Source organism: Budorcas taxicolor, chromosome 18 (assembly GCF_023091745.1).
Source record: "Budorcas taxicolor isolate Tak-1 chromosome 18, Takin1.1, whole genome shotgun sequence".
Classification (NCBI taxonomy): domain Eukaryota; kingdom Metazoa; phylum Chordata; class Mammalia; order Artiodactyla; family Bovidae; genus Budorcas; species Budorcas taxicolor.
The window spans coordinates 15,745,899-15,772,105 of NC_068927.1; the positions used below are offsets into that span (position 1 = coordinate 15,745,899).

At 57.0% G+C, this 26,207-nt stretch overlaps 1 protein-coding gene across 1 annotated transcript in view; it reads right to left on the reverse strand.

Moving 5' to 3' along the window:
- PIEZO1 (piezo type mechanosensitive ion channel component 1) overlaps positions 1–21,327 on the reverse strand; it is a 56,378-nt gene extending 35,051 nt beyond the window's left edge. Inside the window, exon 1 of the mRNA XM_052656175.1 lies at positions 21,264–21,327. Within this exon, the coding sequence (XP_052512135.1) occupies positions 21,264–21,327 (64 nt within the window). The remainder of the gene's footprint in view (positions 1–21,263) is intronic.
- Between the last annotated feature and the right edge of the window lie 4,880 nt (positions 21,328–26,207).

Consider the following 26,207-nt stretch of genomic DNA (forward strand, 5'->3'; position numbering starts at 1 on the left):
GCTGAGCTGCACCCCCAGACTGAGGGGAGTACACCCCACTGCACTCCGGTGCGCACTGCCACCCCCAGCTCCAGGCTCTGCACCAGCAAGGGGCTCCTGCTGGCCATTAGTCAGGAGCGGAAGCTGAGGCCCGGCAGGGTCCACATGAAGACCTCAGGGCCTCCCACAGCCCGCTGCTCTTCCTGTGAGCAAGTTCTGACCACCTCCTCCAGGCACCAGCCTCACTCTGCCAGGTCCCATCTGCTCTCTCTCAGACCCTGTCCCTGGCCCCCCAGGAGCACCCCAATCCCCATGTGCCAGCTCACAGGGGATGGACAGGCAGCCCCCAACAACCAGAGTGCCCATGTGCCCCCTGCAACAAGGTGCCTGCCTGGCGGATGCAGACAGAAGCGGCTGTGGTGACAGACAGCAGCCCAGGTGCTCAGCTGGGCATTAAGAAGGATGCTGGCGAGCCAGGCACTCCCACCCTACCCTGAACCCCAACCCATCTGATATGATGGGGTTCCTACGGGGGTGGCCCCAGCATGGGGTCCCCTTGAGATGCCCTGTCCACAGTGCCAGGAGCGGGGTGAGGAGGGGCAGTGCCATATAGGGGACCCTCCTGAGCCAGCACTGAGGCATGTCAGCACTGGGGCCTGAGGTAGCCTCAGCCACCAGCATACTTCCCACAGCCTCAGCCAGGGCCTCCCATCCCTGAGCAATGTGAACAGGTCACAAGGTCATGGAGAATGCGGGGAGAACGGGGAGGAGACATGAAGCCATGGGAGGTGCTGCTCACACGAGTCTGGACAGAGCCTCCCCTCCGGGGTGGGCAGGCCCTGGTGGACCTGGGCCTCCTGCACAGACAGGGCTCCCAGGGCTTCCCAGCCAAGCGGCCCACATCCTCGCCAAGGTTCTTCACTGTGACCAGACGTGGCAGAACCCGTCCTACAGAGCTGCGGTCCTCCCAGTGGGTTCCCAGGCCACCCCATCGCGTCCCCTGTGGATCTGGCAGCGAGGTCCGGCTTGCCCAGCCCTGCATGTTGTGACACGGCCCTGTGGGACTTGCCTGCAGACAGAAAGTTACCCAAACGTGGAAAGAAGCAGGTGTGTGGTTCTCCCAACAAAACAGTTACTTGTGGGACCCCCTGCTACAGCCTAGCCTGACCCGCGGCATCTTGGCAAACAGTGCCCCCCAAGTTCCTCCAAGAGAACAACAAGCTGCCTCCCTGAGTCCTGCATCTCCCGCAAGTGGAGGCGACGTCCACTGTGAGGCTCGCCTCAGCAGCCGGGGCTGAGGCCATGGGGCCTCTGAAGGCTGAGGCACTGACTCAGAGTGCCCGCCCTGTGATTCAGCACCTCAGTCCCTCAGCCTCTCCGGTCTGGCTAGTGCAAACAGCCCCCGAGCCTGGTCACAGTCCCCCCACTCTCCAGGGCCCTTCCTGGCATCTAGTGAGGAATGTCACCCAGCCACCTCAGCTGGCAGGTGGGGGCGGGCTCACTGGCTGAGGGAGGCAGGCTGGCCAGCAAGAGAGGGCCCACAAGTGCCTTCAGAGCCCTGCCCTCCCCATGAGGTGGGACCTGGGGGAGAAGGGGGTCCTTGCCTGGGCATTTATTTATTTTCAATCAGTTTATATTTTAAATTGGGATAAAGCTGCTTTACGATGTGTTGGTTTCTACTGTACAACCATGTGAATCAGCTATACATAATCAAACACCGTCTTCCAACAACACAAGAGACAACTCCACACATGGAAACCACCAGACGGTCAGTACTGGAATCATATTGATTATATTCTTTGCAGTCAAAGATGGAGAAGCTCTTATACAGTTGGACAAAATAAGACCTGGAGCTGACTCATATCATGAGCTCCTTATTGCAAAATTCAGCCTTACACTGAAGAAAGCAGGGAAAACCACTAGGCCATTCAGGTTTGACCTAAATCAAATTGCTTATGATTATACAGTGGAAGTGATGAATAGATTTAAGGGATTAGATCTGATATGGTGCCTGAAGAACTATGGATGGAGATTGGTAACACTGTACAGGAGGCAGTGACCAAAACCATCCCAAAGAAAAAGAAATGAAGAAGGCAAAATGGTTGTCTGAGGAGGCCTTACAAATGGCTGAGAAAAGAAGAGAAGTAAAAGGCAAAGGAGAAAAGGAAAGATATACCCAACTGAATGCAGAGTTCCAAAGAATAGCAAGAAGAGATAAAGAAAGCCTTCTTAAGTGAACAATGCAAAGAAACAGAGGAAAACAATAGAATGGGAAAGACTAGAGGTCTCTTCAAGAAAACTGGAGATACCAAAGGAACATTTCATGTAAAGATAGGCACAATAAAGGACAGAAATAGTAAAAAGCTAACAGAAGCAGAAGAGATTAAGAACAGGGGGCAAGAATACACAGAACAACCGTACAAAAAAGGTCTTAATGACCCGGATAACCACAATGGTGTGGTCACTCACCTAGAGCCAGACAGCCTGGAGTGTGAAGTCAAGTGGGCCTTAGGAAGCATTCCTACAAACAAAACTAGTGGAGGTGATGGAATTCCAGCTGAGCTATTTAAAATCCTAAAACATGATGCTGTTAAAAGTGCTACACTCAATATGCCAGCAAATTTGGAAAACTCAGCAGTGGCCACAGGACTGGAAAACATCCATTTTCATTCCAATCCTAAAGAAGGACAATGCCAAAGAATGTTCAGACTACCATATGATTGCACTCATTTCACTTGCCAGTAAGGTAATGCTCAAAATCCTTCAAGCTAGGCTTCAACAGTATGTGAACTGAGAACTTTTAGATGCACAAGCTGGATTTAGAAAAGGCAGAGGAACCAGAGATCAAATTGCCAACATCCACTGGATCATAGAAATAGCAAGAGAGTTCCAGGAAAACATCAACTTCTGCCTCATTGACTATGCTGAAGTCTTTGACTGTGTCAGTTCAGTTCAGTCGCTAAATCGTGTCTGACTCTGTACCCCCATGGACTGCAACTCCTCAGGCCTCCCTGTCCATCACCAACTACCGGAGCTTGCTCAAACTCATGTCCATCGAGTCGGTGATGCCATCCAACCATCTCATCCCTCTATAGTCCCCTTCTCCTCCTGTTTTCAATCTTTCCCAGCATTAGGGTCTTTTCTAATGAGTCAGTTCTTCGCATTAGGTGGCCAAAGTATTGGAGCTTTGGTTTTAACATCAGTTCTTCCAATGAATATTCAGGATTGATTGACTGGTTTGATCTCCTTGCAGTCCAAGAGACTTTCAAGAATCTTCTCCAATGCCACAGTTCAAATGCATCAACTCTTCAATGCTCAGCTTTCATTATGGTCTAACTTTCACATCCATAAGTGACTACTGGAAAAACCATAACTGACTATACAGACCTTTGTCGGCAAAGTAATGCCTCTGCTTTTTAATATGCTCTCTAGGTTGGTCATAGTTTTTCTTCCAAGGAGCAAGCATCTTTTAATTTCATGGCTGCAGTCACCATCTGCAGTGATTTTGGAGCCCAAGAAAATAGTCTCTCACTGTTTCCATTTTTTCCCCTTCTATTTGCATGAAGTGATGGGACTGGAAGCCATGATCTTGTTTTTCTGAATGTTGAGTTTTAAGCCAACTTTTTCACTCTTCTCTTTCACTTTCATCAGGAGGGTCTTTAGTTCCTCTTTGCTTCCTGTCATAAGGGTGGTGTCATCTGCATATCTGAAGTTACTGATATTTCTCCCGACAATCTTGAATCCAGCTTGTGCTTCATCCAGCCCGGCATTTTGCATGATGTACTCTGCATATAAGTACTCTTGCCTGGAAAATCCCATGGGCGGAGGAGCCTGGTGGGCTGCCGTCTATGGGGTTGCACAGAGTCGGACATGACTGAAGTGACTTCGCAGCAGCAGCAGCACTTTGCATATAAGTTAAATAAGCAGGAGTGGATCACAACAAAATGTGGAAAATTCTTAAAGAGATGGGAATACCAAACCACCTTACTGGCCTCCTGGGAAATCTGTATGCAGGCCAAGAAGCAACAGTTAGAATCAGACACGGGAAAACAGACTGGTTCCAAATTGGGAAAGGAGTACGTCAAGGCTATATGTTGTCACCCTTCTCATTTAACTTTACGCAGAGTACATCATGCGAAATCCTGGGCTGGGTGAGTCACAAGCTGGAATCAAGATTTCCAGGAGAAATTTCAATAACCTCAGATATGCAGATGATTACCACCCTAATGGCAGAAAGTGAAGAGGAACTAAAGAGCCTCCTGATGAAGGTAAGAGAGTAAAAAAGCTGGCTTAAAACTCAACATTCAGAAAACTCAGATAAATGGCAACCAGTCCCATCACTTCACGGCAAATAGATGGGGAAACAATGGAAACAGTGGCAGATTTTATCTCCTTGGGCTCCAAAATCACTGCAGATGGTGACTGCAGCCATGAAACTAAAAGACATTTGCTCCTTGGAAGAAAAACTGTGACAAACCTAGATAGCATATTAAAAAGCAAAGACATCACTTGCCAACAAAGGTCCATATAGTCGAAGCTATGGTTTTTCCAATAGTCATATATGGATGTGAGAGTTGGACCATAAAGAAGGCTGAGTGCTGAAGAACTGACACTTTCAAATTGTGGTGCTGGATAAAATTCTTGAGAGTTCCTTGGACTGAAAGATCAAACTAGTCAATCTTAAAAGAAATCAACCTTGAATATTCACTAGAAGGACTGATGCTGAAGCACCAATACTTTGGCCACTTTATATGAAGAGCCGACTCATTGGAAAAGACCCTGATGCTGGAAAAGGCTGAAGGCAGGAGGAGAAGGGGGTGACAGAGGATGAGATGGTTGGATGGCCTCACTGACTCAAAGGACGTGAGTTTGAGCAAATTCTGGGAGATGGTGAAGGACAGGGAAGCCTGGCATTCTGCAGTCCTTGGGGTCACAAAGAGTCAGAAATGACTTAGCAACTGAACAACAACAATACATAATCCTGTTCCTCATGGGCCTTCCTCCCACCCCACCCCCCATCCCACCCCTCTAGGTCACCACACAGCACCAAGCTGAGCTTCCTGGGCTACACAGCAGCTTCCCACTAACTTTCTATTTTACACATGGGAGCATATATATGGCAATGCTACTCTCCCAATTCAGCCCACCTGCCCCTCCCCTGCTGCGTCTACAGGTCCATTCTCTACATCTGCGTCTCTATTCCTGTTGCAAACAGGTTCATCAGTACCATTTTTCGAGATTACACATTATGCGTTAATGTACACTTGTCTTTCTCTGACCCACTTTGCTTCGTATGACAGATTCTAGGTCATCCACATCTCTGTAAATGACCCAATTCCATTCCTTTTTATGGATGAGTAGTACACCCGACTCCAGTACTCTTGCCTGGAAAATCCCATGGATGGAGGAGCCTGGTAGGCTGCAGTCCATGGGGTCGCTAAGAGTCAGACATGACTGAGCGACTTCACTTTCACTTTTGACTTTCATGCATTGGAGAAGGAAAGGCAACCCACTCCAGTGTTCTTGCCTGGAGAATCCCAGGGACGGGGGAGCCTGGTGGGCTGCCGTCTATGGGGTCACACACAACTGAAGCGACTTAGCAGCAGCAGCAGCAGCAGTACTCCCTTGTATATATACACACTGCATCTTCTTCATCCATCATCTGTCATTGGACATTTAGGTCGTCTCCGCGGTCTGACAATTGTAAATAGGGCTGCTGTCAACACTGGGGCATGCCTGGGCATTTAGGGAGGAGGCCCTGTTCGTGTGTGTGTGTGTGAGAGAGATCAGGAGATGAAAGGGGACATTCATGGCCCTCTGCCCCACGACCATTCTGCTTCCAAGGAGATGCCTGCCCCAGCACGGTGCTGACCCCAGAAGGTACCCCACAAGTGTGTGACTGAGTGGGTGCCAACAGCAGGGAGCAGCTGGAGAACCTGGCCACCCTCTTCACTCGGGTGAGGGTGCTGAGGTCAGGGGATGGCCCGAGAGCCTGGAGGTGTGACTACAGACATCACATGCCAACCAGCTCACGCAGACTATTTTTCCTAGAGAGGCAGACTGGCTGAGAGCTTCTGCACCAGGCCTCAGGCCTGTGGGGTGCTTCATCCCACGTCCATCATCAGCTGGAGGACAGCGGATACTTCCTCATAGCAAAGCCTGGGACCCCCAGGGAAGAAGGAATTCTCCAGCCCCTTCAGAGTCTGGACGCCAGACTGCAACACCAAGGCTTGTTCGAATTTCCAGCCTGCTGGGCTCCCTGCAAATTTCAGACTTGTCTCACAATTGTGCAAGCCACTTCTTTAACACAAATCCCTCTCTCCCTCATGAGTGTAATGTATACGCCTCTTCTGTAAGACACCACACCGCTCTATCCCTCTCTCACTGGCTCTGTTTCTCTGGAGAACCCTGACTGATCCACCAGCTCTCAGGATTCTACACTGTGAGCCGCTGGCTGACCTGCCTGTCTCTGAGGTCTGGGCCCAGGTGGCTGCAGGGCTGGGGCAGACAGGGTGTCAGGGCCCCACTTGGGCTCTGGGAATGCAACAAGCTCAGAGTCACTGAGGGAGAAACCAATACCGTCTAGTCCTAACAACCAGCCTGGGCGGGGCGGCTCAGCCTGGCTTCTCCCCAGGACACCAACCCCCGGGGCAAACACAGCCCTCGCTGCTCTGTGCACCCACCCCCAAGGGCAGGGTGGCCGGGGGCAGGGCCTCCCCAGGCCTGAACTCTGGCTCCGTCAGAGCAGGAGTGGGCGATCTATTCCCCTGGGCAGGAAAGGGTGCTGACCAGCTCACAGAACATTCACTTTCCTTTCCTTCCTTTTCAGAAGTTTTTAGATGCGGAGAAGCACAGAAATAACAAACAAGTGAGTTCCTCTCCTCCCGCTCCTGCGGTCGGGCTGTCACACGGTCCTCCTGCCAGAGCACGTCCCTCCAGGTCACACGTCACCCTCGGTCGTCACCCTCACCCCAAGTGTCCTTTGCTCATCTCCCCAGGCCTCCTCTCCCCTCCCTGAGAAAGAAACGCGCATGAATTTCAGGATATCCTTCCAGGAAAGAGGCATTTCTGGGCTCTGGAATTCTATCTGGGGTGGTTTCCAAGGGGGCATCTGGGCCTACAGCTGCTGTGTGTTAATCCGGAAAGAAGAAAAGAGCCCTGGGCATGCAGGGCCCCCTGGGCCAAGCCCCAGGCCCACCATGGAGGGTGGGCCAGCCACCCTCACCCAGGCTCCCAGGGGCCTGTCTCAGCCCCTCCCCTCCTGTCACCCAGAAGACCAGAACCCAGAGGACCCTGCAAGCCTGCCTGACAAAGGCTAAGCCTGTCTGGGGCTTTCTCCCCTTTTAAATCTGCGCTGAAACTTCCTGAAGCATGAATTCTGAGCCTGTAGAGAAGGGAAGGGAGGGGGTCGGGGGCAGTGGTTGGCTTTGCTGGAAACCCCTGTCCCTCGGCTCCGTGTTCTCAGGTTCTGCAAGTGCAGTGCCATCAGTGCTCACCAGGGCGCCAAGACAAGCCCACTGTTGTCTGCTCATGGAGGGGGGAGGCCCTGCAAGTCACAAGCGACCACGGTTGCTGGGCCAGTGAGTGACCAAGCCAGGCCTTTCACTGCATATGGGGCAGCCTCTCCACAGCGGGAAGCAGCAGCCCTCTCGCGGAGGTCCTCTTGGGAAGAGGTCTACTCCACAATTTCCTCTGTGTGGCTCCTGTTAACTACAGACAAGTCCACACTCCCTACTGTGTCCCCAGCCCCCCCCCCCCCCAAGCTGTGCCCACAGCTCCACCACCCCTGGGCTCTTCCCTGAACTAGCCATGAGACTCACACCCTTCCCCACACACAGAGGGCCTGCCCAACCCCTGGCTGAGCTCTTCACCACCTCTTGTGGACAATGGACCCTCCAGACTGAGGCTGAATCCCCCAAGGGTCTGTGCTGTCAGGCAAGAGGCCGAGCCCAGGCCATCTCCCCCTGTCCAGCATCACAGACCCAGACCTCCAGAGTGGCTGAGAGGTGTCCCCCTCCAACTTGCCCGGCTCTCGGACCACATGGTGGGAGTGTCCCTGCCGGCTCCTGATGATGGAGTCAGCTCCCCAGACAGAGAAGCAGCAACCACTTAAGAGCAGAGAGCGCTGTCCCCGCACCCCGGGGGGAGGCGCCGGGTGGGGACAGGGCAGTCCTGGCCAAAGCCATACATTCAGTTCCTGGAAAAAGAGGCGTGACAAAAAAGATCGAACACTGCCTCTCACCCACCACATCCTGTTTTTATGGAAAACTAATCTAATTCCTGACAGCAAAGCAAGCAGCAGACATCCGCGGGGGTCCCCAGGGACCTGATGGATAGGCCCCCAGAAGGCGTGAGGTGGAGCCGGTGCCCACCCTCAGCCCCGACCAGCCCCAGCCCCAGGGTCAGAGCCCCCATCCCAGCACCCCTGACTCCCCAGGGAGGCCGGGATCAACAGACTTTCTCTAGCAGTGAGGGGCAGGCCAGCTCCTGTCTACTTCCCCCTAGTGTCAGCTGGCCCTGCTCCAGAGGGCCTTGGCTGGTCAGCACACAGACAATGGTCACCACAGGGCTGCCACCCACGATGGATGGGTCACGAAAGACGAGGACGCCCTGAGCTGTAAGAACAAGCTCCCAGGTGGGGCGGCCTCGTGGCCACAGGACTCTGGCTCAGGAGTCCAGTAGCCTGGGCTGGGGGGCTGTGAGGCAGGGACGCCAAGACCATCCATCCCAGAGGCTGGCTCATGGGTGGTTATCAGCTGGTGGTTCTCTAGCAGCAAGGAGAGAGCTCGCTGATGCCCACTGGAAGCCTGGCCTGTGCTTGCCCACCTGCCCAGAGCCCAGGGGCCCTGGGCCCAGAACCCAGCCTCAGGTCACCTCCCACCACTGCCACCTGACCCTGGACTCCCTCCCAGGCCCACCTGCTCCTAAGGGTCAGGGCCAAGCCTTAGGAACATACAGGTTCCAGGCATCACAGGGAGAAGGCCACCTCCAGACCTGGCTGCCGTTGGGTCCCCGTGGGGGCACCCGCTACACAGGGACAGGCTGCAAGGTCCATGTCCCATCCAGCTGCTGCAGCCAGTGGCAGGAGGCCAGGAAGGCCAGGAAACTGGAGGAGGCCCACAGAAACCCGCTCCCAATGCCCCCCAGAGTGTCCTTCTACCCAGAGGGGCTCCCGAGGCCTGAGAGGTCCCCCATACTGACATGCCCACCAGCAGGGAGCCGTCTCACTCCCTTTGCCAGCTGAGCATGCAATTCCATCCTCGCACCCTCATCAGACGAATCCCTTGGAAGCCTGGGCAGGAACCTGACGCCAGGACTTCCCGTCCCTGTGCACCCTGATGCCAACCGCACACCCACCCCCCTAGATGGGTCACAGCCCCGCTGACTTCTGGTTCTAAGGATCCAGTTTGGGACTGGGAACCAGCTCAGCTTCTCTGGGCTGCAAGACTCTCTGCCACTCCGTCAGAGGTCAGGCTGAGGCAGACAGACTCTTGTCGGAGGAGGGCACCAGGAAACATGGCCAGCTGCCACAGCCCCAGGAACCCCTGGAACGCCCACCAAGGCCTGGGCTCCAGGCAACATCCTCCATTCCCTCCTGGCCTCCGCCAGCAGCCAGGGCCGGCCACGTGTTGTCCGAGCTTCTGTCCCAGGGGAGTGCCTGGCCACTGTGACTTATTCAGACCCAGCTGGTTCCACTGCGCTTGCCTGAGAGAGGTGTCCTCACCCCACCACCCCCGCCTCAGCCAGGATGTCACCAGCAACTCTGCCCCAGATTCCCCCCTGGTGAGACTGCCACATGTCCCGAGGCTCAGGGCACCTTGATTAAAGCGCTGGGTGACCAGGCTTCCTGAGAGGCACCTGGGGGTGTGGGCGCGGCAGCATGGCAGCCTCGCACTCAGCGACTCAACTGAATATTTCCACCCACGTCACCTGGCAGGTCACCCCAAGGGCTGCAGGGCCAAGCAGGGTAGGTGCTAGTCTCACAGCTAGAGGTTACGACAAGCAGGCACAGAGACATGGGAGCCTGGTGCAGAGAATGCTCCGTACCCTGGCTCTGCTCTGGACGGCCTCCCCGCAACACAGTGTGTCCTGCTTCTAAAGGTGAGGAGTGCAAGGCCCAGAGAGGCTAAGTCACTTTCCCCAGGGCGCCCAGCAGCAGAGCCAGGGCTTGGCCCAGCTGGAGACTGGGAGCGGAAAGGTGACAAAAGCTTGTCCCGGGAGCCTTTCCACCCCACTCCTCTGCTCTGAAGGTACCCCCAACCAGCAGGCAGAGGGAGGAACGTGCGGCCTCAAAGGACGGGTGCTGAAGTCCCGCCCGGCAGGTGCTGGGCACACTGTGGCCACACGCACTGGGGCCTGAGTCCCAGCCCAGCGGCAGCCTGTGACGGCGCTCAGGACCAGGCGAGGACTGCCTGAGGTCCCACGACAGCCCTGGTGGGCCCCCACACTCCGCACACAGAACAGGACCGGGCAGGGCACCGATGCGCAGGAGTGACACAGAGGTGACGACAGCCAAACACCCGTGCATAAACACCCCTGAAGCCCCGGGACCACCCGGCAGGAGTTTGGATCCCAAGCAGAGTGCTGGCACGACCATCCGCTATCTCTGGATCCAGCATCTTGTGTCTCTAGACCTGACAATCCAGGTCTATGATCAGAACGAGGAAGAAGCAACGTGACTCCAGGACCCCATGCTAGGCGGCAAGTGAGGAAGCCGAAGATATGCCCTTTCCCATACGGAGAGCCCAGTGGACTGTGATGGCCTGGCCATCTCAGGAGCCACCAGAGAGAGTGCAGGCAGAGAGGAAAGCAGCTTCAGGTTACAAGGAGCCAGCAGACGGGTGCTGGATGCCTAACTCCCGGCAGCCTCGCTCACAGCGCGAGGCCCCTCGCCGGCAGACAGGAGAAACAGGACAGCCTCCGCTCCGTCCCCTTCCATGGCTCCAGGGCCTGCCGCCTCCTCACCTGAGGGGTGGCGCCGGCGGCCCCGCCTGGGGCCTCAGGTCACCCCTGAGAGGGCGCACCTGCTCCCAGCCCGCCCCTCTGCAGCAGCACCGTCCCTGGGGCCCCTTCATCTCCCAAGTCCCAGAGCCCCGGCCCACGGCCCAGACCCTGTAGGCACCCTTCACTTCCTGAAGACATGAGTGGGCTCCCCCTGCCCCGCCTCCACACACCCCCCAAACGCCTGGAAGTGTCTCAGGCTCTGGAATGTGACACAGCCTGTCCAGCCCAGCAGCTTCCGGGAGCTGCCTCTGGAGGCAGCCATTCCTTCTCTGTCTGCCTCGTGTGCCTTCCAGGCCCCTGAGGGTCAGAGGGCTCCTCCGTTCAGCATGGGCACCCCCCTCCCCAACAACTCTTGGCCTCCAGCCTTTCATGCCTCACTCTCACGAGGAAGGGAGCAGATGGGGTGGGGTGGGCACTGCCCTCTTGGTGTGGTCACCCTTCTAGTCTTCATGGTGTGAGGGAGGCGATGGTGAGGGCAAAGGGGCCGTGTGGGGGTGAGGTGGGAGGTGCACCCCCTGGGGAGCACAGGCTTCTCCCTCCCTGGGTGGCCCAGGTTTTGTTCATTCAGCGAACGCCTGGACAGAGGACCCCCCAGCTACAGACTCCACCTGCAACCCCGGGATAGAAGCCACTCCCTCGGAGGCCCCCAGCTCCTAAGGACCAGAGTCCGATGGGGCAGCTGCTGACGGCCCCACAGAACTGGGGTGCAGCCCCCAAGGGAGCAGGGGACACCAGGACAGAGGATCCAGGGCCCAGGCCCTCCCCCCACCCCAGAGCTGCCTCCAGGTCAGAAGATGCCCCAGCACTTTGCTTTCAGAGCTACTCCCGCTTCCTGAGGTCACATTATCTGCCCGTTTGTCAAGACGAGGTTTCAGAGGTGAGAGAGGCCCTTGCTGGGGTCACCTGTGATGCTGCCCACCCCAGGGCCCCCCCGGGACCACTCAGGGGCCCCCACAGGGTGTCAAGCCCCTGTCTCTGGGTCACCCACACCCCTGCCAGTGCCCCCCGCCCCTGACCTCCAGAGATTAGGGCCTGACAGGCCAATTCTCCCCAGCGGGGAAGGTCTGCACCACTGATAAGCAGCAGGACGCTCATGGAGCAGGCAGGGCTCAGAGCCTGCAGGGCCTCTGCCTCAACCACTTCCCACTCGCAGGGCTAGGCACAGGCCCACCCTGGCCGGGCCACAGCAACAGTGACAAGGAAACAAGCGCCCAGGGACAAATGGGCACCACCCCGACAGCAAGGATGGAGATGAACCATGAGGGTGCCTCCGCACAGGGTGGAGAGGCAGGCTGAGCATGTGCCAAGCTGGGCAGGGCCCAGAGGAGACAGGAGCGGGCAGGAGACAGGGTGCCGGCCACCCTGGACATGGACAGGCCCCCAGGACCAATCACCTCCCCGAGGGTCACATGAGACTCACACCCCAGAGTGTGCATCCAACAGCAAGGCTGTCCTGTCCTCGGACTTGGGGGTCCGACTCTGGGGGGGTGTTATCCTGGGGGGTGGGGAACAGTCAGGAGGGAAAGCCAATGAACAAGAGCTGGTCACCGTGTCCATGGGGACCACAGGAATGGAGGTCAGGAGGCCAAGACCATCTCTGCAGACTTGAAATGGACCCACTTCATGCAGCCAGTGGCTGTGGGAGGTCACACGTCCTGACAGGCAGAGTGCGGGTCCCAGCGGCAGCAGTGACACCAGGACAAGAGCCTGCCGTGCGTGGCAGGACAGAGGCCCTGGAGGAGGTCTGAGAGCTAGCAGAGCCCTGGATGGGCAGCAGAGGGGGTTGGGGCGGGAGGGCGAGCGGAGGGTGCAGGAAGGGCAAGGGCAGGGTGCGGGAGAAGCGGGAAGGCCCAGCCCAGTGAGTGGAGCGGCCCACCCACCAGGAAGTACTCAGAGACCCCGCCACCAGCTCGGGGGAGCAGGAGAGGATGTCCCGGCCAGTAAAATCTGAGTTCACAGGACTTCGAGCTAAAAACACTTGCCCTTAACCGGACACCATAAAGATGATGATTAGCTCTCAACCGGACACCATAAAGATGACAATTGGGATTGTGAGCCACAGGCAGGGAAAACCACATGCAGTACAAAAGGGTGATAAGGAGCTTACCATCTCACGTCCACAAAGAACCCCCTGAGTCAGAAATAAAAAGATAAACAATCCAGTTTTTTTTAATGGGTGAAAGATTCTTAGAGACACATGCCAGAGAAGATACCAAGGTTATTAGCATCACTGGCATCAAAGTAGCGCAGCCTGAAGTCTCAGGAGATGCCACCTCACGCCCACGGACCAGCTGGAATCAGAGGCCAACACCATGTGTGGGGTGCCCTGCAACATCCCCAAATGCCAACCAGAGGACAGATCGGAGCCTACTTGCAGTGGACAGTCGAGGCCCGTGACCCAGCAACCCGATGCCCAGGAGTGAATGAAACACATGGGTGCGTCCGTAGAGATGCGCTGGCTCGCAGCCTACGTCTCGCAGCCTACGCCTACTCGCCAGGCGGGAGGGGTAACAGGATAAGCAAATGTGGCAGTGCTTTCAGGGGACAAGCCAGCGCCAGAAGGGACCACCGCCAGGCAGTCACTGACAATCACACAAACTTAGTACTGAGGGGACAGCAGACACGGCAGTACACGCCCCCAGGGGTCCCTCAAGCATGGACCCCCAGAGCAGGCAAAACCAAGTTGAGGGCAGGGCGGGGGGGGGCAGCGCAAGAGGCGGAAACGTTTTCCAAGTCCTTGGGGAAGGCGGTACATGGCTGCACTCGACTGTCAACCCAGCCTCAACTGTGAGGCCTGCCCTCCACCCCAAGCTCCAGCTGTCCCCGTGCAGAGCTTGATGTGTGAGCTGTGCCGTCCTCCCCTGGGGGCTCTGTGGGGACCCCAGAATCTCCTAAATCTGGGCCAAGCGAGTGTTGGGGGGGCCAGAGGGGTGGCCGTGGGAGGTGGTGGCAGGGGGACAGCTGGCAAGTTCCAGGGTGAGGACAGGTTCAGGGAGCTGGGGGGCCAGATGGAAGTTCTGCAGGGAAAGAGGTGCAGCCGGAGGCAGGGACCAAGGAGCCCCCCCGTGTGCTGACAGGTGCCGGAGTGGGCAGCTCCCGGGAGGCAGGGGCGCCATGACCAGAGCTCTCGCCCTGGGTGCCCATCCGTGACACGGGGCCACTACTGCCCACCCTCAGGTGAAGGAAAGCGAGTGGAGACTCATCCTGAGGGGAGACTAGAAACCTGGGGGGCCCCGTGCCAGGTGAATGCACTGGAGAGGGCATGGTGGGCAGCAGGCAGCTCTCAAATGACTGGGAAGGCCACCTTGCCATGGGACGCATCTGGGAGCAGAGCTGGGAGCCTGGAGCCCCTGAATCTGTCCAAGCAGAGGTTGTGATGCCAGTGGACGTGGATGGAGGCTGCAGGGTTGGAGTGGGGGGGGTGAGTGGACCCTGAGGCAAAGACATGATGCAGAGCTGTGTGCCCACATGAACAGAGGAGATGGTCAGTGCCAGCTGCCCACACAGGCACATGGCAGTTAGGGGCCTGGGGACCTGCCCTGTGACATCACAAAGGCAACTTGTGCAAACCTGTCCCAGGTGCCCCTGGGCCCATGGGAGCCCACTGGGGTCTCCGCCATGAGGCTGACTCATTCCCCCACGAAGCGACCCAGGGACACTCTCCCAGCAGGGGAGCCAGGTACATGCTGCACAGCCTCTGAGGGCTCCTGGGAGAGCCCCATGGTCACTATGACCCCTGGCCATTGACAGGGAGGGGCAAAAGGGGAGGATGAAGCAGCTGAGAGGGGGAGTGGAATAGGAGAGCGTGCTTCCCTTTGAAAAGCACCCTTTAATGCTGTTGTAATGATGTGTTGTTTCAGTGTTTTAACCGTAAATATGAATCAAGTGAATGAGAGGACAGAATTGGGAGGGCGGTGAATGAGGGGGAGGGATGGGGGTGAATGAGGGGGAGGGATGAGGGTGAATGAGGAGGAGGGATGCGGGTGAATGAGGGGGAGGGAAGGGGGTGAATGAGGGGGAGGGACTCGGGGGAGTGGGAATGGAGGCAGAACAGGAGCCTGGGCCCCAGGGGGAGGCTGGGGTGTGACAGGGCCCAGCCCACAGGTCACAGGCCTGGTGGCTCCCGGACGTGAGAGAGACCAGGACTCAGGCCTGAGGCTGGTAAGGCTTCTGCTCTGAGGCCCCTGCCCGGGCACCCAGGCCGTGTGCTTTCTCGGTTGGTCCCTCCAGACTGGGCCGCGATCCTAGCCGCAATCACAGGCCTCTGGCTGCTCATGCGGGCCCAAGGAATCTGTGCACATAGCAGTTCTGTTCTTTTGTTTTCCCTCAGAGGATCCACCAGGGGCCACTGAAGGGCAGGGGAGGTGGGGAGAGCCAGGGAACGGGCCACCTGCACACCTGGGCACCGCCACGGTCACAGCCGAGCCTGGACAGGGCCCAAGAGGTGCGTCCCTCATGGCCCACCGCGTGGTCAGCGGTTCCGGACTCGGGACAGACCCCCATCTGCTCTCGAGGACAGAAGCCCCCAGGCCCCTCCCGCTCCGCGGAAGCTACGGGGCCCGGTTCAGCCGCCTGTTCACTGGCAAAGGAAACCACAGGAGGCGGCTGAGGTGGCCACGGTCCCGCTTTAGCCTGACCCCAGGGAAGGAGAGGAGGCCCAACTATATATACTCTGGGAGACAAACAGTGCAGGTCGGAGCCTGGTAAACAGCCGGCCGTTACAGGGAACTAAAAATACTCCCTATAATTATGTGATTAAAACACACCAGAAAAATCGACCCGCCCCACTCGGCAAAGGCCCGAGACGGTGCACGGAAGGGGGAGGCCACGCACGTCGGCCTGAGGTGCCCGGGGCGGCTGGTCTGGGCCAGCACTGCCCATCGCACGCTGGTGGCTTTCCAGGGCTGCCCGAGTGCCGGGCCTCAGCCTTGCAGTGTCCTCCCCAGGGCAGAGGCTGGTGACCCCAGGCACCCGCAGAACCCCAGTCACAGGGCACTGCCATGGCTCCAAACGCTGGAGCCACCTAACCTCACGAGTGGGGGCACAGCAACCTCAGGCCCTCACCACCGACAAGGGCCTTGCTTTGGACGAAAGGGAGAAGAAAGGATGAGAGAAGAAACTTACTCTCTTCTGATTTAACTCTTGGCTATTTTATGACAAGTATTCATACATTACTTTTGTAGTGAACAGTTAATACAGATCAAAACGTGGGCGGGGATCAAGTCCCTCCTGCCTGACTGCCCACTGGGCGCTGCCCCTCCCTCTCCACCCCACCTCAACCCTCCGACTGGCCACCCAGGGGACTGGAGTCCCCATTTGCAGGCCACTCACTGACCACCTTCCACAGATGGCCTGACCCTGGGTGCACTGCTCTGGCACCTTGGATCTGCCTTTCTGCCCCCTGTCCAGCGTGGCAGACAACCTCTCTCCCTCTGGCAGACTGGTCTTGCCCAGTGCCCCCCGCCAGTGCCCCGCAGCCCAGACCTCGAGCTGTATGGCATCCACTAGGGGACACCCCCGGGGACGGCATCACTGACGGCACCATGTTTCTCTCCCATCTGGACTCAGCACAGTGTGAACAAACACGGCAAAGGCCCTTACAGGACCAAGGTGCCGGAAGCTGGGGGGATCCACACCTCCCTTTACACCCGAGGAAACCTCGGCCCAGTTACAGAGCAGAGCAGGTCCAGCTCCTCCCATCCCACCGCCACTGGCCCTGAACCAGAGCCTAGGAGCCTGCCCGGAGCTCCATCTCAAGAGACCTGGTGAGATGATGCTTGAATGAACTTGGGAACAGGTTCTACGTGAGCACAGGAATCTGGGCAGGCAGGTGTCAGGCCGGGTAGCCAGGCTGGCCCTGGACACCACACCTCCTGCCCTGGAAACCACCTGTGGCCAGTGGGCAGCCCTGTGTGTCATGGACCCATTCGCTCCCCCCCCAGCACTGTGCAAGGGAGGGCTGCCCTGCCCTGCCCCGTCCAGAGGCCAAGAGATCAGAGACCTGGTATTGGCCTTCAAGCTTTTATTGTCTCTTTTACAGGTGAGGAAACTGAGGCCCAGAGAGAGGGGTGAGAGCCTGGCAAGTCAAAGCAAGGCAGAGGCTGGCACCGCCTCGAGCTTGTCCTGCAAAGCCAGCCCCTAGCTTCCCTGGAGCTGCCCACCCTGGGCTCTTCCACAGGTAACACGTGACAACAGGTACGCAACTCACTTGCCCTGGGAAGGAAAACCTGCTTGTATTCTCATCCCCCAAGCCCCCCGATCCTCATCCAGAGAGCAGGCTCAACTCAGAGGGGTTCAAAGGTCAAGAGTGGGAGGAGCTCCCACAGAGGGCACTGACCCACCTCCTGGCGGCACTCAGGGCAGCCTTCTCACCTGCCTCTGTAACACCTGGAGCCTGTACCCCAAGGAGGAAGGAAAACTGCTTTGGTAACCAGAAGGGAGAAGTCTGCATAAAAAATGTCTAGGAGAAGGAAATGGCACCCCACTCCAGCACTCTTGCCTGGAGAATCCCTTGGACAGAGGAGATGGGCGGGCTGCAGTCCACGCAGTCGCAGAGTCGGACACGACTGAGCTGCTGACATGCACACAAAGCTGAGGAGATGCTTGGTGGCACAGGCGTACACTTTATCTATTCTCCCATCTCCTGCAGGAAGCAGGAGGGGCAGGCAGCACCAGGGGGCAGGACGGCTCACCCCACCCTCCACCCTTTCAGTAAGTCCTGAGGCCTCAGTGCCTGCAACAGCTGGCCTTGGGCAAATAAAAGACTAAGTGGTTTGTTTTTTTTTTTAAGTCTATATATTTCTAAAAACAGAAAACACAGAAAAGACCAATACTTCATCGGACCAGGGTGGTCAAGAGTGGCTTCCTATAAGAGACAGCTCACACTGGACCCTAAAGATAAGGGGCAGGCCCAGGGGCTATCCTCAACCCTTGCGGTGGCCCCGCCACAGAAGGCAGTCCCCCGAGGCTGCACACAGAGCAGAGGGCCCCTTTCCCTCTCCAACTCTGAGCACTGAAAATGTTAGAGGAGAGACACCGCCCAGGAAGCAGCCTCACAGCCAGGACCCAAGACGTTCCCCATCGCTCCATCAGCACTTCCTCTGCAGGACCCTTCCCACTGGTACAGATGCTGGTGGGGTGGCTGTCCTCAGCTCCTGGGCTGACCCCGGCCCCTCCCTGATCACACTGATTCCTTGGGGCCCATCAGCCAGACACCTGAGTCCTGCAACATAATCAGTCCTGGGAGCAGGTCTCCTCCCTAAGGTGGCAGAGGAGAGCAAGACCCAGCCCCAGCTCTGAGGGGGTCTCTGAACAGGACAGCCTGGGCTTGCTGCTGGCTCCAAGAGCCTGGGAGCCCGGGAGCTGAGGTGGACTTTCGGGGCTGTATTCCTACCAGGGGCCCCCGTCCTAGGACTGCCTTCCCACTGCCTTCCTGCCTGCCTCACAGCAGTGCTGAGACAGTGATGGTGAATCCCCTACGTAGAGGAGGAAGCGTCCCCATTCTAAACGGTGACACAGCAGTGACAGGCTGGCAGGTGACGTGGCATGCGGTGGGCGTGCCCGAGAGGCCGGAGCCCCATCCCACAGGAGGAAGCCATGTTGCCGCCCTGCACGTGTCTGCTGATCAGTGATATAGTTCCCACCTTCTCACCGCCTGCCTCGCTGCTACAGTGCGACCTTCAGGCTGCCCCTGCTCCGTTGGTCAAGAGTTGGGGGCGGGGCCGTTCCCGGGGAAATCACAAAGTGTTCATCCTGACGTCTCTCTAGAAGCTTTTGGTTCTGGGTCCTGACCCCCTCAGGGCTGCAGGGACAACAGGTAAAATGATGAAGGCTGTCACCCTTCCCGGGACGGGAGACTGGGGGTCTCTGACGTACTAAGGAAGTGGAAGTGGGATTTTGGGAGGCGAGGGGTGCCCTAGGATAACCCAAACCCCCAGATGGCCCATCCAGCACCCACCACTCACTTTGAAAACACTGCCGAACTAACCATTCCTACCGAAGCTCATCACAGAGCGAGGGGTGCTCAGAAGGCAGCAGGGCAACCATCCCGCCTCCTGCCAGCAGCACAGCAAGATCCCTCGGGAGCCACCCGGCCCCGAGAGCTGGCGTCCGGCCTCCACCTCTCAGGTGTCACTTGGCAGGGCTCTCAGCCAGCTCTACACCACCCTCCCCTGAAGCTCAAGAAAAAAACATGGAAGTCCAAGTCCTACACCCAGACAGAATCCGTGTGGGGTATGACCTGGGTATCTGGGTTTTAATTAATAGACTTTATTTTGGGGGACAGTTTCAGGTTTACAGAAAAACTGAGCCAAGCACACAAAAAATTAGTCATCAGGATGTGAAAAGCTCCCAGGAGACTCCAATACAGCCCAGGTGGGAACCCTGAGTAGCTCCACCTCGCATCCAGAAACTAGAGACCTACCCTCCCCCCAACTCCATCACCCACTTGAGTTGCAGCCAAGGGCCCAGTGAACACAGATTAATTCTCGGGGTCAACAAACTCCAGCTCTCAGTCTGAGCCTGGCTCCACCACTTGTTTTGCTGCAGCCCACAAGCTAGGAGTGGTGTTTACATTTTTTAATGGCTGGAAAAAATATCAGACGAGTTGATAATGTGAAAATATTTACTATCCAGCTCATCAGAGAAAAGTCTGCTGACCCTGAACAAGGAGACTGCACCGTGGGGGGAGGCATGCCCTTCAGGAGGGAAGCCCCTCCCGCACAGGCCAACCTGATTCTCCTCATGCCTACGGAGGCTAAGGAGACAGCAGGTGTGCTGCGGGCCATCAGAGGCGAGCCTGCAGTGAGAAGGTTACCGGCTTCTGAGCCCGGCCTCCAGCTGGGTCTCTTTTCCTGGCCTGTTAACGTGTGTTTTCCCAAGGCTAGAGGAGAAAGACAGGCCGGCTGACCCTGTGCTCTTCCCAGTACATCCTGGGCTGTTCTGTCCACACAAGGCTGACTCAGACCCTCCTCCCTGACCTCAATGGTTTTCATTGATTCCTGTCCTGAAATTTTCCCAAGTTTCACCACCTTTCTCTGCTACAAATCAAAACACAGTCTGTGTGGGAGTTGGTGCCGGCTGCTCCGGGCCCCCACATTCCTGGCCCACTGGAGCCCACGCCCACCTATGACAGAAGCGGGCAGAGTCCACCTGGAGAGATTTAAGAGGCTCTGCAAAGGCTTTCAGAGTAAAACCACCAACACCCACCATGGTCTGACGGATTTCCACCCAACAGGCAGACTCACAGTGCAAACCATTCCCTGTTTCTCTGAATTAATCAGACCACTTTTCAGCTCACACCCAGTAGAGGCAGCCCCAGAAAAGGGAGCTGGGGACCAAGGGCTGGCGTGTGAAGGGTGAAATGAGGCTCCGGCACTCTGCCCTGGGCACAGGGAGGCCAGGGGGGGTGCATAGGGGAGGGGCCTTGAACAACAAGAACCACAGCTAGAGCTTTCCGGAAGGGGCGCAGATGACAGCACAAGCTGGGGACACTGATGCCAGGGTGGGGACCTCAGCTCTGGCACCAAGACCAGAGTCTTCTGGGGGCACCCTCTCCCCCAGCCCAGATCAGAGCCACCCCCGGCCCCTCCCACAGCTCTAGAGCCCAGCGGAGGAGCCAGGGCACCGGGAAGGCAGGGAGGAACCCGAACTATTTTTTCCAGAGTAGGGCAGGCCCTAGTTCGGCCGGGGGTGGGGACGGGAAGGGGAAGAGTGAGGGGGGCCGAGCCCAGGGCACAACGACGTTAGTTCTGCTCCAGAGGCTCCAGATTAAACAGCTCCAGGCAGGAAGCCCGCCTTCTCCCAGATTGGTCAGGAAGTCGTGATGCAAGTTTGCGCTTTTTTTTTTTTTTTTTTAACACGAAAGAGAAAAAGAGATTCGTGCCCCACTCACCGACGCCCCGGCCCCTCCCATGGGGGGCCGACATTCCTTCCCTGTCCCCGTGTCCCTACCCCCAGCGCCGCGGGCCGAGGCATCCGCCACCCTCTCCGGGGGGCGCTCGCCGCCGGCCTTCGTGGGCGCCAGGGTGCCATCTGCCCGCCACCCCGCCGCCGCCCTCCCAGCCTGGCGCTCGGACGGGGCCCCGGCCTTCCCGGCGGGCCCGGCGCTCTCATGCCTCTGGAATGCGGGCGCCCAGGGCCGGGCGCCCGGGGAATCTCCGCGTCCGCCCGCGCACCATCCTCTGCTCGACCATTCTCGCCGGGTGGCCTGGCCGGAATGCCGGGAGCGGGGACGCAGACCCTGTCCCAGTCCAGAGCCCTCCGCGCACGCCCCCACTCACCGGCCAGAAGCGCGAAGGGCAGCAGCAGCCAGTATAGGACGGCGCCGAGCACGTGCGGCTCCATGCCCGAGGGGCCCCGGGGCCGGCCAGGGTCGCTCGGCCGGCGCGGCGCTAAGGGGCGGTGCGGGGGAGCCCCGGCCGGCGCATGGCGCACAGGGCGGGTCGCCGCACGTGCCGCGTGCCGCGGCCAGGACCCCGGCTGGTCAGCAGGGACCTGAGCGCCTCCGCTTCCTCCTGCTCCTCCTCTCAGGGCCAGGGTCCGCAGCGCCCCGCCGGTGCCGACGGCCGGGGTCCGCGCTCGCTCCGGTGTCAGCCCTGCGCCGCGGCGGAGCGCCGCGCGCGGCTCGCGACTCTCTCGGCTGCTCGCGGAGGCCGAGCAGGGCGGGACGCGGCTCGGCGGCTCCCTCCTCCCTCGGCCAGCCCGTGGGCCTTTATAAGCTCGGCCCCCGCCCTCCCGACGTGCCCGCCCCCGCGCCTCCCCGACGGCCCGGCGCGCCCCGGCACCCACTCTGCTGCTCCACGCGGCTCGTGCCCGGCACTGGCCCTCACGGTACGGGATGTCCAGTGGGGGCCGGAGAACCCCGCTCGGCGCACTTCCCTGTAAGACCCCCCACCCTCAACAGCCTTGGCGGGGCCTTTCGGAGTCCGTGGGTGCGGGCGGGGCAGCTTCCTCCCCAGCCGTCGCAGCCCGGAGCGCTCGGTAAAAGTGCCCTAGCCCCGGGCTTCTCGGACAGCACCCCACTCGCAAGTGCGCCCCGCGTGGCAGGAGCAGCTGAAACCTTGCTCCCTGGCCCGCAGCGCCCCCTGGGACCGTAGAGTGGCTCGGCGGGTTCCACCAGCGCCTCCGCCTACCACCACCACCACCACCACGGACCCCTCTGTAGGAAGGAAATGAGAACTGTCCTTGGGTCAACAGGCCAGGGTCTGAATCCAGGCTGCACTGGGCACTTCACTTGGCCACCCCAGTTTGGCCTTCTCCACTTTGAGTTGGGCTGGGAAAGGAGAAAAAAAAGAGCCGCCCAGTGTGCAAAGGCGGAGGTGGCAGGACTCAGGGCCCAAGGACACCTGAGGAAGCTGGCGCTGCAGCTCCAACACAGGCCCAGAGCTTCCCACTCTTCAAGTCAGAAACTTTCAGTGGACTTTCATGAAAGCTAGGATTTCAGTGCTGATCGCGTTTCTCCCTGCCTCTCTGCTTGCTCCTTCCTGGAGTCATGTCTGACCCTGGACTTTTTCTGGACCTCTTGAGACTTTAGCCTCAGGGTTCCTCCTCAGGTCAGAACCCAAAGGAGTTTGGGGACATGGGCCTGAGCTAACTGAGAGTCCCAGGACTGCCTGTAAATGCTACCTATTCCCAGCCTCTAGAGATGGCTGGAACCTGGCCACCGGAGCCGTCCCTTGGCAAGGATGTGGCCAGCATCTCTGAGCAGCACCAGCATCAGCAGAGAAAACTGCAGGACAGCCCACAGCAGCTCCCCTGGGTGCCAGCCTTCTGCCCAGGAGGCCACCCGCCTCTCCAAGCCGCAGGGGACATCCATGAGATGGGGTGGGGGCTCAGCTGCAAAACTGTGAAGACTTCTGACAAAGCCATGTAAAAATGATGTGAAGTGACACACCCGCTTGAGGGGTCACCATCAGCCCCTAGGTGACCCTCCATCATCCTTCTTTCCTGGGGTATGGGCTGGAGAGAGGGGGGCAGAGGGAGCGGGGTTCACCCAGAGAAATGGGCAGAACAGACTCAGCATCAGGGTCAGGGCTCCCCACGCCCTGTCCTCTGCCTGGCCTGCCCTCGGCATGACCGGGGCAGCCGAGGGCCCTTCTCGGGACATGGGACACAGGGCCTTGTCTGCATAAAGGGTTTAAATGCGAAAACCAAAAAGCTTAAAAATCACTTCCTTAAGCTGAGTCAATCTAAGGCCTGGGGTACAAGGTTCTAGACTCTGTCCCAAGAGCAAAGCCTAAGAGAGAAGCAGGAGGACTCAGAAAATGAAGATAAGGGGAGGAGAGCCCCGGGCGAGCAAGCCCCTAGACCCACCACGGCTTCAGGGACCTGGCTCACAGCGCTTCCCACCTTCCAGTCTGGCTCCAGAACAGAGCAAGAACTCTCCCTGCAAAGGAGCACAAGGTATGCTTCCAAGAATTGTGAGCAGCAAGATTGGAAAAAACCGAACTGTTCTGGCCAAGTTAGGAGCCCTTAAAGAAATCACAGTGTATCCTGCAGTGGAGGCTTCAAAGCAGTTAGAGACCCAAGCACCACTCTGTGTATCAATATGGAGCAATCCCTAAGATACAGTGTTACAACTGGGGAAAGCAGCGGCCTCCATCCCAGCCTACCGCAGATACTCCACTCTCCGGAGGCACACAAGCCTTAACCAAGCTTGGGGGGTTGCTATCAGATAGGAGGAACAAAGGTCGCTGAAATGCCTTTTTGTGTTTTGGGGTTTTTTTTTTTGATGCACACATGTATCATGTATTCACATAATAAATTCTATATGAGCACAGTGGGGACAGATTCTCAGCAGAAGAACTTCCCCACCTGCCAACTTGCCAAGTATCAGGTGGAGGGAATCCTGGCTGTTTAGTAACACAAGTTCTAATCCTTTGCAGAGGAGGACACAGGGGCCTGATGGGGGGACATCAGCTGCCAAAGGACAGGCCAGGCCTTGAGGGTTCCTGATTCCAAGTCCAAAGCCATTTCTGCCCCACCACCCCATGGCTTGGGGTCCTACCACATTTGTTAATTAAAACAGAAATTTAACCACTATGGAGAACAGTATTAAGGTTCCTTAAAATCTAAAAATAGAGCTACCATATGATCTAGCTATCTCACTCTTGGGCGTATGTCCAGAGAAAACCACAATTCAAAAAGATACAGGCACCCCAAAGTTCACTGCAGCACTATTCACAATAGCCAAGACATGGAAGCAGCCTAAGTGCCCATCAACAGAGAAATGGAGAAAGATGTGATCCATATATACAGTGGAGTACTACTCAGCCATAAAAAGAGGGAAATAATGCCATTTGCAGCAACATGCATGGACCTAGAGATGATCATACTAAGACAAATATCATATGGTATCACTTAAGAAATACAAGTGAACTTATTTAAATAAGTTACAACTTATTTACAAAGACTATTTGAAGAAACAGACTCACAGACTTTGAAAACAAACTCTCGGTTACCAAAGGGGAAACATAATACGGGGGATAAATTTGAGGAGTTTGGGGTTAACATATACACACTGCTGTATGTCAAACAGATAAACAACAGGGACCGAGTGTATAGGAGAGGGAACTCTACTCAAAATTCTGTAATAACCTATATGGGAAAAGAACATGGAAAAGAATGGGTATATGTATGTACAACTGACAACTGTATACCTGAAACTAACACAGCATTGTAAATCAACTACATAAAATAAAAAAATTAAAATTAAATTAAAAAAATAGTACTTTAGTCGTGGAAGAGCAGGAACTGGCAGGTCCCCCATGGAGAGAGGAAGGGCCAGGGCAAGAGTGTCATCAGAGGGGATTTCATCATTCAGGCCTAACTTTTCCCCAAGGAGATCACAGTTATCCTTACCTGTCTCTATACTTACAAATTATTTCTGAAAGAACCCAGATACTCATGAACAGATGAATGAGTAAACCAAATGTGATCCCTCCATACAATGAAACATTATGTGGCCATAAAAAGGAAAGTCCTATTGCTACTACAACCTGGATAAACTCTGGGAACATTATGCTCAGTGAAAGAAGTCAGATACAAATGGACAAGTATTACACAGTCCCACTTAGATCTAAAATAGACAAATTCATAAAAGCAGAAGCTAGGTTAAGGGTTCCTGGGGCTGAGGGGAGGAGGGAATGGGGAGTTATTACTTAACAGGTATGGTCCTTCCTTTTGGGATGATGAGGAAGTTCAGGAAGTAGTGGTGGTGATTACACAACAATGTGAATGTACTTAATGCCACTCAACTGCATGCTTAAAAATGGCTAAAATAATACATCTTGTATTATGGATTTTTCCCACTTTAAACAATTAATGTGGCGGATTTGCATGTAGCTAAGGTTTCCTTGTAGCCTACACTGAGACTTCCTCCACCAGGAGCCTCCCTAGAGGCTACCAAGTTGTCTGTTTCTTCTGGATGCTGTTTTCCTGATTCCTGCCCAGAGACTTGGAGGGATTGGGGATTATTTTTTAATTTCCCCGAGTACATTCCCGCTGAGTCTCCCCAGACCCCTTTTCTTGGAAACAAGACCAGGAATCGATCCAGCAGAGAATAAGCCCAGGTCGTGCTCCTGTCAGTGGATCCCAGGCCAGGCTCCTTCTTCAGGATATGTCCCCCTAGAGCCCCCTCCCATCCACCTGCCCACCTGGAACCGGTCAAAACCTTGTTTCCCTGATCCCCAAAGGCCTAGCCCTCGGCCCTGTCCCTGATCAGGACGTGACTGGACCAGAGTCAGCACTGGTGCTTGATTCTGCACTCAGTGCTCCCAGTTGGTCTGGAATCTGCCTGCTGACCGCATGGGCCAGCTGAGTCCAGAGGCTGGAAATCGGCGCCTACAACACAGAAACGTGCTTCTGGGGCCTGTGGCCGCAAGCTCTTCACGAGCCACCATGAGGAACGGCGTGGGCACTAAACCCACACTGTGGGAAAGCTGGCCTGGTGAGTAACTGCGTTTTCCATGTGAAGCCAACTTTCAGAAGTTGGTTAGTGGTTTCCCTACCCCCATCTCAGCAGCCAAACAGGACTCCAGCTAGACAGGATGATAGAGGGGCCGGGCCAGAATGGCCTGGTAGTGCTGATGGCCCGACCCCAGGTGGCAGATACTGCCCAGCTGCAGCAACAAACCAAGTCAGCGCCCAGCACCCTGTGGCTGACAGGCCAACAGGGACAGTAGGCTGAGGGGCCTCACAGAGGTGACAGGCATGGCTGAGACTCA